Source organism: Chionomys nivalis, chromosome 1 (genome assembly GCF_950005125.1).
Source record: "Chionomys nivalis chromosome 1, mChiNiv1.1, whole genome shotgun sequence".
Lineage (NCBI taxonomy): Eukaryota > Metazoa > Chordata > Mammalia > Rodentia > Cricetidae > Chionomys > Chionomys nivalis.
The window spans coordinates 181,183,496-181,202,203 of NC_080086.1; the positions used below are offsets into that span (position 1 = coordinate 181,183,496).

Here is an 18,708-nt window from a genome sequence, read left to right on the forward strand (position 1 = left end):
CTCTATGAACAGAAGAATTCTTGCTAAAATCGGGGCATACAGGCAGGCATGGAGTAGTGGGAAAGAACTAAGAATAACCTAGAATTTGGTCATCAGTGCTGTCTGAAGTCTTCTTATCTCATTTAGAGTGCTGGATGATATGTGGGTTGATTATAATGATTTCCTGTGGTTCATCATCACTGAGTTGCTGTGTGGTTCTGTTCTGTTCTTGCCGGTCTCTTTTATATTCTTCTGAACTTGAAGGATAATTGTGGCGGCGTAAATGAATGTAGAAAGATTATAAAAATATATACAGCTTTAGTAAGGAAATAGACTTACAGGACCACAGGTTCCCGCGGAGAACAGGAAAGGCAGAGCAAAAAAGGGGCTGCTGGGATCACGCCCCGGCAGATTTATCAGTAATCTCCCCCTTTTGTCTAAATAAGATAGAACTAAACCAAATACAACTATATACAATAATAACAAATAATAAATATAACAAACAATATTGAGAACAAAAGTTTTGTTAAACATTTTATCTCAAGGAGTCTAAATAACATAAAGAGTAACTACAATTATATAATCTTTAACTCCGTCAAAGATCTGAGAAGGGAATAAATATTATTTAACAATCGAGAGATATCCAAAATGTGCAACAATTGACAGAGACAACTGACTACCTGGGCAATCACCCAAAGTCTCGTTTGTAATGTTAAGTCAACCAACTTTGGCTAAGGCCTAATATAACTGACATACCATTCTTAGAACTATCCTACCCTGTTTTATAAGATAATCATGTTTTATCCACTTAGAGATATTTTGTATCTTTGTCAGAAGTTGAGGTATGGGCTTTTTTTTAACCCAAAGGCCAGTTCTGCCAAGAAGACAAGCTCCCAGTGGAGTGTCTTTGGTGCTCAACGTTCTCTCGGGAGTAGAGTGGCGTTGCCAGGAGTAATTGTGTCTCGTTGGCATAGAAATTTTAGGTTAAATTAAAGGCCATTTTTTACAGCTCTTTGAAGAGGCTGAAGATCATACTATCTATACTAAATATAATCTCTATGTAACTAAAAGACCTGATTAACTTAAAAATAAATATGACAAACATATAATTCTCAATACCTATCTAACTTGAAGACGAAAAGAATAAACAACTATGCAATATATGATGAAAATGATCTTCAATTGTAAACAATGTCATAGTATCAGAGGTAGAAATGTACATTGTAATATGGTAGATGTATCAATACAATATAGACAAAGTTATAAGCATACTCATACAAAAATAGAGGTAGTAACACTCACATTCAATATTCAATATATCAATATACAAGAAACAGTACCAATACAATTTTCTATAAACAGTAATTCACAAAAACCAATCATCCCATAAAACCAGTTCAGTAAACATTAGCCCAAGGCAAACACGCCCCCAATGGGTGGGGCTATATCCCTACAGATAATTATTACACCGTTTCTTTTTTGGTTTTGTTTGTTTGTTTCCTGAGCACTGTCCCTACCCTCGCTGCTCTTCGTTAACAACCCTCTCCTGTTAACAACCCTCTCCTGTTAACACTGTTGTCCAATTCTAACGATCAGTGTTTTCCGTGTATGGAAACATTTTTCAGACATGACATCCTGTTCTAATTTTTCCTCATTTCTGAGCTGAGGTGGAAATACAGGGTCTAGAAGATGAAGTAAGATTCAGATCCTCTTGAAGGAGGGCACAAAAGGGAGCTGGTATGGACGAGACTATCCTTAGTTACCATTGTCTTTGTATTCCAGCTATGCAGTGGGGGAAACACATGACGATGGTAGTGTATCGTGAATCTTTCAGTCTAAAGAGTAAGTAGGTGTTATCCACGTGAAGAAAGCATTTGATTGGCAGGTGGCAGAAGAGGTCATTTCCAGCTAAGCCCTGGTACACAGTTAGAACTGACAGCACGCGAAGAGAATGGGCTGTCAGTGTGGTGCACAGAGCAGCGGCTGTTATGAATAGCCTCGTAAGTTCTGCTAACACAAAGATTTTATACTCAAGTCTGTAATTGCCTAGTCAAAAGGCAAGCATGCTCACAAATTTAAGGCATTCCCATGAAAGGGAAACTTAGGACAAAGTAGTTGTGGGATACTGATTTATTAATAATGAATCTCCACTGCCAGATAAACACACAGAGAGCCGCCCTGCCCAGATAGTAGACGGTAGGCGGCTTTTCAGGCTCAGTGGTTATTTAGATGGAATTTCCCCAAGAAGTTTCTTTCTCAGGGTTCTTTATATAAGCTCAGATATCTTCTATCCTGCTTTTCTTCTGACTTCATTATCTCTCTCTAAACTGTCAGCAGGATCAGGTTGACTCTGGCTTGGGGTGTTGCCTGTTTTATCAAAGCCCCTTGCAGGACCAGTTTGGGTTGTTTGTGGCTGGTGGGGCCCAGGGAAGAGCTTTTATCTGCAGGTTTCACTTGATCTAATCTGGCCTGGAAATGCTCTGGCAGTTTTGCTGCAGGTATACAAATGCATTGTTCTTTTCTTTTGCTGTCTTTCTTGACAGAGTTCAATGGGGAGTTTCCTGTTCCTTCTTCACTGTTCAAAAAGACCACTTTCCTCCTCTGCTTTATTAGTAGAGACTAACAATGTTTGCCTGCAGACTGTAGTGCCATCAAAAGCCTTTATTGTATTTTGCCCCTCCCCCAAGTATGTTACACAGCAATAGTTTCAGATTGTCCTTAAAAATCATAATGCTGGTGTTGTAAAGAAGGGGATGGGGCAGGCAATTAAGGTGAAGGTCAGGCCTAAGGCAGGAAAATTAGGTAGGAGATTGGTAGATAATTCGTGTGATTACAAGGGCTAGGATTCCGTGTAAGGCATTGAGAATGGACTGGAGCAAACAATTGCGAAAGGCACTTCAAATCAAAAGCAGAAAGGATAGGTGCAGACTGTGGGTCATGGCAGCGAAGCAGCAAGCCTGCTGTCTTTGATTTGGACCCTGGATAGAGGAAGCCCTGTACTGAGGGGGTGGGTGATTAGGTTCTCTCAGTCCTATTGTTGAAATGCTGCATTGAAGGCCATGGTGAGGTACAGGTTGATGAAGAAACCCAGGAGTCAATAAGGAGTTCAGGAGGCAGAACTCAGAGATGTGGATTTTGTGGGTGTCAATTTTTTAAAAAAGACTTCTTCAATGGCTTGGATGAGGTAGGAGTTTGTTTCTCTTTCCTGGAGAAGCCTGCTGCTTTGGGCTGCCAGTCAGCTTTGTGGTCAAGTTTGTTCAGGGGCCAGTTGTGATGTAACCTTGCCGTCTTAGATTCCTGTCTTTCAGAGTTACTCCTACTTTCTTTAAGGGCCCTGGGCAGAAGGAAAAGATGAGAAATGGGATGCAGAAAGGCCTGTGTGCATGTTGTGGATCGGTTGCCCTTAACCAAGGGTTGCTAAGTACAATACTGTTTCCTTAACCAAGCAAAGGGTCAGGGCTGACACTGCTGTAACGCAGCTTAACACTTACTCAAGAGAACTTTTACACGAGAAGGTACCCTGAGCAAGGAAAACCCAAACTCCTAGAGAAGAGTGCTGCCTGAAATCTAATGAATGAAGCGTGGGGTAGTGGAGAAACATGTCCACAGAGGGATATGAGCTAGTGATGATCAACCAGGGAGGGAGGATGTTAGCAAAACCATTTCAGATTCATTCCTCTGTCTCTTTCTCATATTCCCCGGCACCTCAGTGTGGAGTTGGACACCCATCACTGGCTTTCTGATGTGGCATTCCACATTGTATGCTGTGAATAACATTGATTAATAAAGGACTGTTTTTAGTTATGGCAGGGCAGAATATAGTTAGGCAGGAAAAACTAAACAGAATGCTGAGAGAAAGGAGGCAGAGTCAGAGAGAAGCCATGTGGCCCGCAGGAGACAGACACTGGAAACCATGTGGTAGACCACATGGAGATACACAGATTAATGGAGATGGGTTAAATTAATGTGTAAGAATTAGCCAATAAGAAGCTAGAGCTAATGGGCCAAGCAGTGATTTAATTAATATAGTTCCTGTGTGATTATTTCGGTTCTGGACAGCAGGGACGACCAAGTGGCCTGCTGCTACAGATTTCCACAGGAAGGAGATTAGAAAAGAAGTTCTTAGGTTTTATGACTTGCTTCAGAGGACCAGAAGTCTAATATCTCGCTGTACCTCACCTTGAGGGAAAGAGGTGGGGGGGAGGAGCTAGGAGAGCAGAAGTTCATGAGACCTTGCTTCTGCTGTGCTTTCTCATGTTCAGCCTGAAAACCCACTGCCACCTTTAGGGTAGGGGTGGGCAAGTCCTGATGGACACATTGAGTTTTTCAAATAGACAAGCTTCCATGATGTTCTGAGTGAGGATGTTGCAGCCATCACCTCTTTAAAGCCCTAAGACAATTCTTTCAGTATTATCAGCGTTTTGTGGAAAAGCAGCTCAGGAAGAGACCAGTTGATTTGGTCTCAGGTTGTTAGGCTGCAAGTGACCAAGCTTGAGTCTGCTTGTTCCAGGAATCCAAGCTTAAATTTCTCAGGTATTGAATGCATGACTAAGACGAAGTTGAATTTGTTAGAACTCCTCAGATTTCTTGTATATTAGATAAGATACGAACAGTTCAAAGATAAACAGAAATCCTCCGTACACCACTTGGCATGTAGAAAACACACCACTTCAGTACATAGCAGTACCTAATGATGCCAGTAACAGCAATTTATTAATGGGCTTATTGAATTAAATAGAAAAAGGAGTGATCTGCAATTAGGTTTTCAGCTCGCTGTGTGGCCCTCATTTTGCTCATCCTAAGAGAAAACTCTGCACCTCTGGCTATGTGATTTTGTGCTGACTGAACATGGAGTTTCTACGTTACAGATTTTGATGTGCTGCAGTTTTCCCTTTTCCCCCTTCTGGTGGTTGAACAGCAAAGGTGGACAAATCATGTTAGGTGGGGACTACACATAAACCTTAGCGTCAGGCAGGCATGGGTCCTCCTCTGCAGTGGAAAGCTGGGTTGTTAGACTGCAGTTTTGGTTAAACAGCGAAATGTGCAGCAAGAGCGATTTTTTTTATACTTGGTAATGTTGTTTGTATTCTTTCGACATTAGGATGATTCATTATGATGATTCAGTGAGCTATAAGGACCCGCCATACATTCAAAAATCATAACATAACTTCTTCGTTATGTTTCTTGGGCCTGGATAAACTTTCCTCTGTAGAGGTCAGAAAGTTTTGGTTTAGTGCATGCTGTCCAGGTTTTTTCTTTGAGGTAGCACTTATTTTCCTGTTGAGTTTAAGATTCTTAGTGAAGAATGTTTGACCAACCTGTTAAACACCTATGAACTCATAAACTGTTATCATTCAGTTCTTGGATTCTAAAAAAAAAAAAAATTAAAGCTGAAGATTATATTTTTATACTGATAGTTACCACAGTCATTTCAAACTTGAGAGACATGCTTGTCATCAGAAATCAATTACAAAAATATCAATACTGCTATGCATATATTGGCACCAAGATCTTACTTATACTTTATCTTCATAACCCTTTCAAGGCCTGCCTGGCTTTCTGATGTGGCCCGAGAATGTGGAGTACTGAAAAGTCATGGGTGATCTTCCAATTTTAGAAACTCATTTTGGAGATAGATCAGAGAATAATTTCAAGTGTATAATTTCCTCAAATTAAATGAGGCATCCTGACGTGCGTTCCAATAGATGGCAGGAAATGCAGAGATTCATGTGTTTCCCCGCCTCTCATAAATGTAGCCTTGTTATTTATGGCTAATAGTTGACCAGAATTTTAATACTGCAGCAAGGAAAGTAGGTGAGCCAAGAATACTTATTCATACCTTTGAATTATCTGAGGTTATTAGTGTAGGGCTCACACAGCTCTATTTAAGATGAAAACATATTCAAGTAATGTCAACTCAGAATATTTTCACTGCAAATAATCAAATAAATGAAATTCTATGGTGAGAAAAATGAAACCCATCTTTGTCTACCATTTGTATTCCTTGCTCAAAAGAAGTTTGGGTTTACCATTATACATCTATGAACAGGGACAGACCCTGCAAGCGAATACCCCAATTGTTTTGTCTAGACTTAGTGTCCTGCTTTTCAACAATTCAGTTTTCCACGGGAAAACTAAATGGTCTTTCAGTGACTCCAAATAAGTTCAGGGTTGTGTTACGATTTAATTACTCCGAGAGGAGTGGTGCAAAACCAAAACTGAATGCAGGAGCTATTTCTGTGACAAATATAGAGAGGAAAAAAAGGAGAGAAAAATGACTGCACATTGAGGAATGTTGGCTTGGAAAGTTAATCTGTACATCTAATTTTAAGAGCTTCTGGAAATGATTCACTGATGTTCAGCATAATGTTTATTATCCTGCAAGATAAAAAGATTGTTCTGAGTCATGAGAGACATGTTAAATTGTGTGCACCTTGGAGAAATCTGTGCTGTTATTTATATGCTCATACCTTGTGCCTTTTATTAAATAAAGGATCTAATATAGAGTATAAGATGCAGTGTATTAATAATAATGAAATATAAATAGAATTGAAAAGTCAAGGTGAAGGAAGAGGGAAAAACAAGCAGATATGCTCACCAGTTGCTTGCTGTCCTTGAGTGTCCTGCTGCCTCTGAGCTTCCTGACAGACCCTGATTATGCTTTTCTGCATAATTGGGATGCTGGAAGAGTTAATAGTCTAAGTTCTCAAAGGCAGAACAATTCTGAAGTACTATTTCACAAGTGGGATTTTATGTGTACAGCTTTATGTATACAGAAAAGTATCTTCAAGATTATTTTAACCAGTTTAGAGATGGATTTTCCTCAGTATAATTCAACCAGAAGAGGAGTGGGGATAGGGGGAGGGGAGTGGGGGGAGGGGGCAATATTTGGGAGGAGGGGAGGGAAATGGGAAACGGAAAGCAGGTGGAAATATTAATTAAAAAAGAATAAAAAAAAACCAAAATACCTTAGTGGGATGTAATACATAGAAGCCCAGGTTAGGATATTGCACACTGGCAGAATTTGGTAATCTGGTTTGCTGGTACATAGAAATGCCACTTCATTGTGTTTCATTGGAATACTCCATGGATAATATTTCTAAGAAGCTTTTGATAAAGAAAATGTAATATAATCTTATATGGGGCAAGCTTAAGGGACTAAAATTGTGTAATGTTTGAAGGGTGAACAAAACGACGTGATAAGGTAGACACACCGATGGAAAAGTAGAAGACTCCAGTAGGATCTCTTCTCTGGGTAAATTATGTTCTCACTGCAGAGAGGACATCAAGTCTTTTCATGGCCTCCTGGTGTAGAAGGAAATACGCCCCGTCTCGTGGCACAACAATACAAACTCAAGTTAGACATTCTGAGTGAACAAAAAGGTTATTTCTCACCTGGATGCAAACTCACTTATAATAGTCTTGCTTTTCTTAAAATTCTATGGCATTTTCTAGGTTTTTTTCCAAGTTAAGTTTTATCATTTTCAATGTAACACTGACAAAAAGAGCATAATCCAGAAAAAGATCACTAAGGGACCTGGCAGTGGGAGCATCCAGCTTTAATCGTAGCACTCGGGAGAGGGAGGCAGAGACAGGAGGATCTCTGTGAGTTTGAGGCCAGCCTGGTCTACAGAGTGAGTTCCAGAACAGCCGGGCTACACAGAGAAACCTTGTCTTGAAAATCAACCAACCAACCAAACAAACAAATACCACCTTCCCCACGACCAATAACAACAACAAAAACCTCAAAAGATTACTAGGAGCTAGGGATATGTGTTTGGAACGCTAGAAGAAACTAGGTACATGCATTAAGGGTTAAAGTGAAGCAACATTGACCCTGTTGTATGGAAAAGGATGGACTGAGCACAGAATCAGGACCAACTCACACTGTTAGAAAGACACTTCCGGTGCAGAAGTGACAGGTAAGAGCTAGGTGTACGGGGTGCTTAGCTCAGTCTGAAGAGTGCATATGAAGCATGTAGGAATCCTTGGATTTGGTCCCCAGCATCACATAAATCAAGTGTGGTGCACACAGCTCTAATTTCAGGAAGTAGAAGCCATTCTCAGCTACATTATGAATTAATTTGAGGCTAGTCTGGCATGTCTGAGACGCGTTCAGAAGAGGAGCAGTGTGGATAAGACTCACTCATGAGACGGGGAATCTTGTTAGACGTGTGACTTCATGATTCCCTTAAAGCATTTTTCTGCTATGCGTGTGAGCCTTTCTTCTTTCCTTGCATATCCTGTAATTATTTTTTCTTTCCTTTCTTCTTACCTCCATCCCTTCCTCCTTCCTTCCTTCCCTCTATCTTTCCTACCTTCATTCCCCTTCTTTTCATGTATCTTTCCTTTTTCCTTGCTTTCCATCCTTCCAACTGGGCATTTCGGATAATTTAAGAAGCCTTCACCCTGAGCCATAAAAGTTTCTTGTGGTTGCTTGTTAACCTATTGAGTTTTTGACACTAATCTTGTAAGGTCTGTATATATATATATATATATATATATATATATATATATATATATATATATGTTATGAATGGCCTTTGAAGTCCCTGCTCAGGTAGGTTGGGGGCAGTTAATGAATAAACAGAGATTTCCTGAGGTGATTAGATTCAACAAGTCTCCTAGCCTTACTTACCCCTAGCCAGTAAGCCTCTTAATCTCAAAGACTCACAGACTCTCAAGGTCATTGAGAAGTGAGATCTCAGGGCCTTCTCGGGTCTTTATCAAGTTCATGTCCAACCTTGAGCATGTGTGTAACTGTCTAGATTCTCCAAAGTAGACAGATGTTCTTCCAAGCACACTATGGACTCATCATTCTCCAGCTGTGAGATCTCTTAAGCATTTGTTTGGTCCTCCCCCGAAAATGTACAAATGTCAACTAACCTGTCGAGTAGCCTCTGTGGCCAGCAGACACTCTTGTCTTTGGTGGACACTTCCAGGGGCAAAACTGATGCAGTAAGTGGACTCTAGGGTCACATGACAGCCTAGAGTTCTAGGGAATCACAAGATCTGAGAAATAATGACAATTCTCATTAGGAATTAGGCTTCAAAAAGGCAATTACATCCTGTTCCTTTGTGCCCATCATTCACCATGGCTGTAGACTGCTGATTTTCAAGACCATCGCAAAGTTAAGAAAACAGAAGGAACAAGGGACAGCCAAATGCCACAAAGCTTTTTTTTTTCTCTTTTTGAAAGCCTGGTACTTTCTGGAATAAATGCTGCTCACATTGCTGCAAACCTCTGGCTAATTCCTGGAGCTCTGAAAAAGCTGAATCTGACTGGTTCTGCTCGATTGTCGTCACTTGTGTGGAAGACACTACTCAGAAGTCTTCCTGGGCCCACTGTGCTGATGTCACTAATTTTCAGCCATGCTTTTAAAAACACGGAAAGGAAACCTACTGACTTCCAAGATCCACCTCACTCTAGAAGAGTATATATCAACTAATGTATCTCCTTCCCAGGGAATCCTGGATAATACAATTCACTGTGCCCTTTAAAGGCTAAATTTGATGTTGAAAAATATCAACACTGACTTTCCGCAACTTGCCAGAATATGAAGCCAACGGATTGTACCTGAGCAGCTTCTGTTATGCTTTACTTGCATATTTGAAAAGAAATATTACCTCTCCGATGAGCTTTCTACCTAAAATGAATTATTTTAAAGGGAAGAGAGACTTGACACAAAAAGGAAAAGTATATAGGCAAAATTTAAGTTTCAGAGACTATTGAAGGAGTAAAAATGAAGTAATTGATGTATTGCATTTCAAAGGATTGAGCCACCAGCATGGATATTTTCCAAATGCTTTGCTTTTTAATGCATCATTAACTGCAGTCACTGTGCTGCACAATAGAGCTTTTGAACTTACTTTTTCCATTTAATTGAAAATTCAGATCCTTCAATGGTTCACCTTTCATTCTAAAACTTACTATTAGCTAAATATTAGAATGCCCGTACTAATTTTTCCTGTGCATTGAAGACTCATATTTAAACCCCAATACGTGAAACAGGGACAAAGATCAGCCCCCCTCACCTGTCTGTTTTCTGTTCATTTCCTAAGAAACTGATAGAATATGACACATATTTTTTCAGCGATAAAGGGAGGTATCTATCGATATTAACTTTCCATGTGTCTGAAACTAAAACTTTTGAATTTAAATGGTTTTGAAGAACTGTTTCTAAATTATATAAACTTTTGTCCATCTGATCAGGAAGCCAGGTAGACATTTTGGGTTGTGATTTCACTTTTCTGAAAAATATTGAAGAGCACTTTGGCTTTTACAGGCAGGGGTTAAGCAATCAGTAGAGGATTGTTTTGGCTATCCTGAGTTTTACTTTTTCAATATGAAGTTGAGTATTATTCTTTTGAGGTCTGTGAAGAAATTTTTTTGGGATTTTGATGGGAATTACATTGAATCTGTAGATTGTTTTTGGTAAGATTGCCATTTTTCTATGTTAATTCTACTTACCTAGGAGCATGGGAGATCTTTCCATTTTCTGGTGGCTTCTTCAATTTCTTTTTTCAAAGATTTAAAGTTCTTGTCATACAGGTCTTCCCACTTGTTTGGTAGAGTTACCACAAAATATTTTATGCTATTTGTGGTTATTGTGAAGGGTGATGTTTTTCTGATTTCTTCCTCAGCCCATTTATCATCTATGTAAAGAAGGGCTACTGATTTTTTTGTGGATGTAGCTAACTTCCTTGGATTGGAGTTTTCCTTCTAGTACTTTGTGTAAGGCTAGGTTTGTGGCTAGGTATTGGTTAAATCTGGTTCCATCATGGAATATCTTGTTTGTCTATGGTGATTGGTAGTTTTACTGGGTATAGTAGTTTGGGCTGGCGTCCATGGTCTCTAAATGTCTGGATAAAGCTTGACTAAGACCTTCCGGCTTTCATTGTTTTCATTGAGAAATCAGGTGTAATTCTGATAATTCTGCCTTTGTTTTTTTTTTTTTTTGCCATTTTCCTTTGCATCTCTTAATATTCTTCTTTATTTTGTATGTTTAATGTTTTGATTATTATATGGTTAAGGTGTCTTTCTTTCTCTTTCTTTCTTTCTTTCTTTCTTTTTTCTTTCTTTCTTTCTTTCTTTCTTTCTTTCTTTCTTTCTTTCTTTCTTTCTTTCTTTCTTTTGATCCAATCTATTTGGTGTTCTGTAAGCTTCTTGTATCCTCATATGCATATCTTTCTTTAGGTTGGGGAAGTTTTTTCTTCTATGATTTTGTTGAATCTATTTTCTGTGCTTTTTGGTTGGACTTCTTTTTCTTTTTCTATTACTATTATTTGGTCTTTTCATGGTATCCCATATTTCCTAGACATTTTGTGTAAAGTTTTTGTTAGAGTTAATGTTTTCTTTGACCAATGAATCTATTTCCTCTATTGTATTCTCAGAACTTAAGATTCTCTCTTCCATCTTTTGTATTATGTTGTTTATGCTTGCATTTGTGGTTCCTGATCATTTTCTCATAATTTCCATTTCTATAATTCCCTCAGAATGTGTTCTCTTTATTGTCTCTATTTCAGTTTTCAAGTCTTAAATTGTTTCCTTCATCTGTTTGATTTCTTTTTCTTGATTTTCTTCAAGGGATTTGGTGATTTCTTCCAATTTTTTATTTGTCTTTTCCTCCATTTCTTTGAGGGAATTTTAAATTTCCTCTTTAAGGGCCTCAAATGTTATCCTAAACTCATTTTTAGGTTATTTTCTTGTGCTTCATCTATTTGAGTGTTCAGGTCTTGATTTTGTAGGGCCACTAGTTTTGTTGGTGCCGTGTTGCTCTTTGTGAGGTTGAGTGTGTTCTTACCTTGTCTACCCATTGTTTCCTCTGATTGGTGTAGTTGGGGTTGTGATTCTGGTGATCAATCTTCCAAGTGTCAGTGGGTCTAAGACTCAGATGGTTATTCATCATGGTGCAGTCAGGCAGTCACGCCAGAGGTCACTCAGTGTTCGCAGAGGTCACTCAGCACTCCTAAGGGTCACTCTGCAATCCCTGGGGTCATTTGGCCCTGCTTCCATGGATGTTGCTTCTTTGGGGCTGCTTCCACTGAAATGCTGTCATGGGCTTGCTCCAGCAGAGGTCACTGTCTCAGGCCTGCTCCCTTTGTGGTGGCTCCCCTGTACCTGCCCTTATGGAGGTCATTGTCTTGGGCCTGCTCCAGAGGAAGTCACTGGCTCAAGCTGCTCCTGTGGAGGTTGCTGCTGCTGCTTCAGGCCTGCTTAGGCTGAGGTAGCTGACTCAGGCCTGTTCCCAAAGATATCCTTGACTGTCCCTGACTCATGCACATTCCCACAGAGGTATCTAAGATATCAGTATTTGTTGGGGGATATAATGCTATGTTTTGCTATTTTCATAATCTTGTAAAATGTTGTCATTTACTTTCTGATGGTCATCAAAGTTTTCATCTGCATGTAGTTGAGTTTTCTAATCTATAGCCCAACACAGAGCTCAAAATTAGTACCCCCTTTGCTCTAGCTGTGTTCTAGACACAATTCTGAGTGTTTTTTCATTAACCCTCCCAAAATCCAAACAAGTGACTCCTATTATTTGTTTCAAGGGTAAGAATACTGAATGGCACAGCATTGTTCCACATAAAGGTTATACATGATTATTTTAAAGTTGATTAGACTCTGATAAAATACCTTAGTAGAAGAGTTTAAAATAGTGTTGAACCTTGTAAATTGTTTTGGTAATGTGTAGTTTGGTTTTCTACACATTATTTGTACATGTCAGTGAGTATGCTCATCTCTCTTGCTGTGATAAGAAAGTCAGAGAGATACATGACTACAAGTTGATGTCAAATGTTGTAAATCCTTAAGCACTTTAAATTTATTTTTTGCTAAGATGGATAGCCCTTTGGCTTTTTTTAAAAAAAAGTTTTTATTACCAGGAAAAGGCAGTTATTGCAAAGTGTCTGGTGACTTTTATGGGGTTTCTTATTGCTTTCAAGTAATGCTTTATTGGAGTAAAATTACCAACTAGTAACTTTTGCAAATGGAGGAACTTCCTTCCGATAAGATATGAGAATGATAACCAATTCCATGTCTAGTTCTCACGGACACATGAATTCTTCTTGGGCTGTGGTAAAGAATACAAGGAGGCAGGAATTTAAATATTTGTGAATTTCTTTTTGTTCAAGTGTCTGTCTTTATAGGGTAAACACTACATCACTTTTACTGGAAACCAAAAGCTTTCAAGGGTTTTAAGATGTATTCCTAAAATGATATCTCAGCTAGTCACCTTAATTTAAAATTAAATTCCCTTTAGCCGAGTGAATTACTTCTGAGCTGTGTTGACACAGGTCCCTGGAGACAAGGCACTGGTTTCTCAAGAAGATGACAATACAGTTCTTAGTCACAGTACTGTTTCTTTGTTTCTTTACTGTATTTTTCTATTTCATGATTTTTCTTTCTTCTACTTTTATTCATGCATGAGTACTGTGCTTACATCATTCCCACCCCACATTTACCTTCCTTCAACTCTTCCCATTCCCCTCTCCCACCCCCTCTCAACTTTATAGCTTCATATTTAATTATTATTGGTATATAACAAAATATGTATGAATTCAACACAATAGGTCCATTAGTATTGCCCAACCTTGCCTGTGTTTAGGCCTGACCATATTGGATTAGAGAACCTATCAGAGCCTGTCTCTGGAGAATACAGATTCCCTCTTTCTTAGAAGCTATTAATTGCTGATATATCTTCATTTAAGAGTAGGGCTTTGTGAGCTTTCTCCCATCGGGATGTCAACTGATGCTGTCATTGTGCAGGTCTTTTAAGACACCATTTTGTTGAGATTTCACGGGCGCAGCTCCCTGTAATATGTAGATGAAAAATACCCTGTAGCTGATGTTCTAGTCCTCTGAATCTCAAAACTTATCTACCCCCTTTTCCAAGGTGTTTTCTGTGCCTTGGCTGTAGGGCTTGTGTTGTAGATGCATCAGTTGGGAATGAGCACTCTACAGTTATCTGCATTGTGACCACTTGTCGATTTCTGTAATGGCGTCACGTTGCTGCAAAAAGATCCTTTGGCTTGGGATGAGAGCAAGCGAGGTCATGGGTCCTAGAGAACCTACGATTGTCATGTTCTTAACCCAATATCATCCCCAGGTGCTTCTAAATACCTATCCCTAGAGCCAAAGAGCTAAAACTGCTACTTCTGTCTACCCTACCCTTTCCTTTAGAATTCTTTCCAATTATATGATGCAGTTTCTTGTTAGGTTGTTTTCGTAAAACTAGACACCAATAGTGACCTTGTTAACTTTTTTCCTCAGGTCAAATATCTGTAACCTGTAAGGGAACTTAATTTCTTTGTTTCACATCCATACCTGGAGGGATAGATGTTACATCATGGCAATAACAACCCCACTAATACCCTTTGTGTGGTATACAGAGTTTGTGAGGACCATAGCTCTACTCATTTGCATCAGCATGTCTGAAAGCAGGCTGAGGAGATGCTTTCGATTCAGTCTCTGACCAAGTGAGGCATTACTATGGCTCAGCAGTGAATAAGAATAAGAATAAAAATAACAATAATACAATAACAACTTATTGTTTTGAAATAATGTGGTTAAATCTAGATTGTGAGTCAGCATATTTACTTTTGAGCTAAATCTGGCGTGGTGCATTTTTGTGTATAGAACTTCCTAACAGCACCCACCTCCATCTATTAGCTACTGTCAGTATCTGTTTCTGTATTGCAGTGGCAGAAGAATGAAGTTGGAAAACAGACTATATAGGCTGCAAAGCTATGATACTCTAGTCCTTCACACATATACCATAGCTTCATAACTGTGATTCTCAGTCTCACATGGACTGTTATGAAAATCTTGGCCACATTAAAGGGTTTCTGAATATGAAATGACCACAAGTTAATTCAAAACCAACTCTGTAATGAATTCACGGTCCTTCTAACAGTGTTTTTCCATGTCATATCACGAGTCATAGGAGCTTTGGTATCCGGCACACTTGTGTACTTTGCACTGTGTTTGTGTTTGCTCATTCCATACAGTGCCAATGGCATGGCCTAAAACAGGGCCGCTGAGGCATGTGACTATCATGTACTACAAGCTGCAGTGCTTTTAACTGTGTAAACAAAGTTGCATGCTTTTATAGAAACAAATGATTAACCATGAAAAATATGATTTTCCTATCACTGTTCTTCACCATGTAAAAATTATATCTTTGAATTCTAGTGTATAAGAATTTAGTCTTTAAAATTATTTTTAGTGACTGGTTTTAGTTTATTGAAAATTATTAAATAAGTGTTGACTTGGAATTAAAATAGAATTTCCAACAGTTTCTGAAATGGTCCTAAGCATACTCCTGCCACTATGTGTTTTATTCAAAGCAGTATTCGTGGCATTGAAGATTAAATAAAAACATTGACCAACTCTGAAATACATAGTGAAGGATAAAGCACTACAATCTGAAATGTTTAACCAAGATTCAGTTCTTCATGTTAAAAGCAACAAACACACCCATTTTATATTATGCAAATTTTTCTTTAGCCTTTCATAAATGGTAAATTTATATGCAAGTAAGTTTTAAAAACATTTATTTATTTGTGTGTGTGTCTGTCTGTGTACTTCCAAGAGTGTGTACAGGTGTACTAGCCTGTGCTTAACTACAAAAACCAGCAAGGAGCATCTAGTGCTCACTCTGCTGCTGTCTGCCGTTTACCCAGGGTCACTCCCTGAACCTGGGGCTAGGTGGGAAACTCTATCAATCCGTCTTTCTCATTTCCTTGAACCTCGAGGTCCAGGCACGAACAGGACTTCTGACTTGTTTCATGGGTGCTTGGATCGAGCTCTGGTCCTAATTGTGAAACAAGTGCTCTTAACAGCTGAGTTACCTCTCCAGTCCTAAAGAACTCGTTTAAAATACATTCTTTTATTTTTTGTTATCAGTAAATATTTTATTTCTATAGCTATTTTATAAACCTATGTACCCAAGGTTTTATTAAAATTCTCAAGTGAAAAGCAGATACCGTTGTAAAATAGTTAATAAGTCCTGCTCCAGACGCTGGGTTTTATTTAAGTCCATGTGTGTAGAAAACAAAAGAAGAAAGACTGACTTATCAGAATTAGTCAAGGGAGCTTTGCAAGGTGCATACTACTCTCTATGGGTTGAGGGCCACTAACTTAAAATTCATGAACTAACTGGTTCTCATTTTTTAAAATCACTACTTTTGACAGTTTAACACAGACAACATGAAGTTGATTATATTATTTCTTTTACAGGGCTGTGGAAAGAAAATGTATTCCTTTTTGAGAGGAACCAAACAATTGCAAGTGCTAAGGTTTCTGGGGATCTCCATTGGTGTGACGCAGATCCTGGCCATGATTCTCACCATTACTCTACTCTGGGCTCTATATTATGATCGTAGGGAGCCCGGGACAGACCAGATGTTGTCTCTGAAGAACGAGGCTTCCCAGCACCTACCATGCCACTCTGTGGAACTGTTAAAACCAAGCCTTCCCAGGATCTTTGAGCATGCGTCCGTGGCCAGCAGCTTCAGCACACACTTCGAGATGGAGGAACTATGAGGAATGCCAAAGAAGGAAGTCACGAAGTTGTGGCACTAATGAGTTCTGGGTACACAGCTACCTGTTTCAAAAATTTTCAAACACAGGGATATTCTTCAAAAGAATGTCTAAGCACATAATTTTTGCTCTTTCAAACAAAGAAATGTTTGCAGCAGGCTTTCAGACTGTCAGCCCCCCAGGTCAGGACACAGAGACTTATTAGTTATGAATGCTCGGCCTCATTGTATGCTTCTGTCACTAGGTCTTATAATTTGATTTAAACTGTTTGACTCTTTCTTTTTCTTTCATTCTGTATGTCCTACTTTCCATGCTTCTTCTGTGGCTGGCTGGCCCTGGGCATCTCCCTCTCTTTCTCCCTCCTTCTCTCTTCTCTTCTCTCTCAAGACTAGATTCCTCTGTTTTTTCCCTCTGCCCACCAGTCCCACCTATTCCTCCTCTGCCCAGCTATTTGCTCTTCAGCTTTTTATTAGATCAATCAGGTGCCTGAGGCAGACAAAGCAGCACATCTTTACATTGTTAAACAAATGGAGCATAAACCAATGTAACCCACCTTTACATGGTTAAAGTAATATTCTAGAACGAAGGTTCTACATGTTAACACACAGACAGTAACTGATTCCCTTGAAAACCCCAAGGATAGCTTTAATAAGCACTGTGTGTGTGTTCTTTTTTGTTTTTTGAGCACAATGAAGTTTGGAGGTGGCACAGTTTGGCCAGCATTTCTGCAGGCAGTCGTGGACATGACCCATTCATGGTGGCACTGGAGCTGCTGTGATGGGTAGCTAACTTCCTCTGGCTAGCCTAGAAACTGTCAGCTGACTGCTAACATAGGAATTTAGACAGTACTAATGACCTTTATTACCTGATGATGTCTTGCTTTGAGGATGATTCGATTATATATAAAAACCTTTCAAGATTGGTGACTACCTAAATATGATTTTTGTTGGTTATTAAAATAATCTTATTAATAATACTTGTAAGAGCTAACACATTGTCTTAAACTTATCAGGGATATATATGTATATACGTCTGTGCTGTGTCTGTATAATTCAGTAGATTTCAGTTCTTATAATGTTATGAATGGCAATATTTGAAAATGACAAATTTGCCTTATATAGCACCATTACTTTTTGTCTTTCCCACCATCAGAGCTTTTAAATTCTGTCTTGGGTTTGTATTACTTTCGTAACTGTTAATTTAAGTCCTTAACCACTAATTTTAGAAATTACCAGTGTGATACATAAGAATCATTGTAACTCTGGCTGCAGGAAGGATTAACTATGGAATTTACATATAGTTGATTCAGCAGAAATTTGGATGCTCTTTTCTCCCAAGTGAGGATTCTTCTTGACAATAAACACTTTGTCAAGGAGCTTATGTTTTCCTTTTGCAAAACAGAAGCAACAGTCTTGAAGTCGATGTAATTTTACAGAGAAACAACATTATTTGCAGAGAGATACTCATGGGACTCTCTGAACTAAGTGATAGATTAACTAGAGGGAATTTTTGCTTTTATTTCACCAATTAATACACCGTGGCAAATTACACAGAATATAATTTTTTTTTACAAAAGTAGAGGATATTTATTTGAAATGGGAAAAGTGCGTTTTACTGTATTTTGTGTATTGTGTTTATTTCTTGGATAATGGAAAGAAAATTAACACAGGTGTCAATAAACATTTTCTAGAGCATGATGGTTTGTGCGTGTTTGCTTCAAGACATGGTCTCACTATGTAGTCCTGTAATGTGTGCCCATTTTTATACAAAACAAGCCCTTTTATCAGTGAAGAGACTAGCAAGGAGGAGGATGAGAATGGTAGGAGCGGGCATGGGGAGAGGCCTGCAGGATTGGAACTAATCCAGGCAACAGTCCCAAGACTGTTTCTCAACATCCTCTGCCATTCCACCACCATCTTTAGGGACCCCTGAAATAGAGCATTGGGTTTGGGTTGAAGTGCACCCTTGAGGGAATACTTAAGTAGTCACCTAAATACCAACAACTGTATACGGAGGAACCATATAGCTGGATGAGGATGTCCTCACCTGAGAACACAGCTACAGGCCCTAGCCACAGTGAGCATGGATTTGAAGGCAGAAGCACCTTCGAAGCCTTGTGTTTTGAGCTTTCTTATGCTTCCAGATGTGAAGAAGCCTTGGACTCTGGCGGCAGCATCATGAGC

General features: G+C 39.0%; 1 protein-coding gene across 3 annotated transcripts in view; it reads left to right on the plus strand.

Annotated features, from left to right (window-relative positions):
- Window positions 1-18,222, plus strand: part of Tspan12 (tetraspanin 12) — a 101,642-nt gene extending 83,420 nt beyond the window's left edge. For all 3 annotated transcript variants that reach the window (XM_057790612.1, XM_057790630.1, XM_057790621.1), the window contains exon 9: window positions 16,223-18,222. In XM_057790612.1, the coding sequence (XP_057646595.1) occupies window positions 16,223-16,528 (306 nt within the window). In that variant the 3' untranslated portion in view covers window positions 16,529-18,222. The remainder of the gene's footprint in view (window positions 1-16,222) is intronic.
- Window positions 18,223-18,708: the final 486 nt, after the last annotated feature.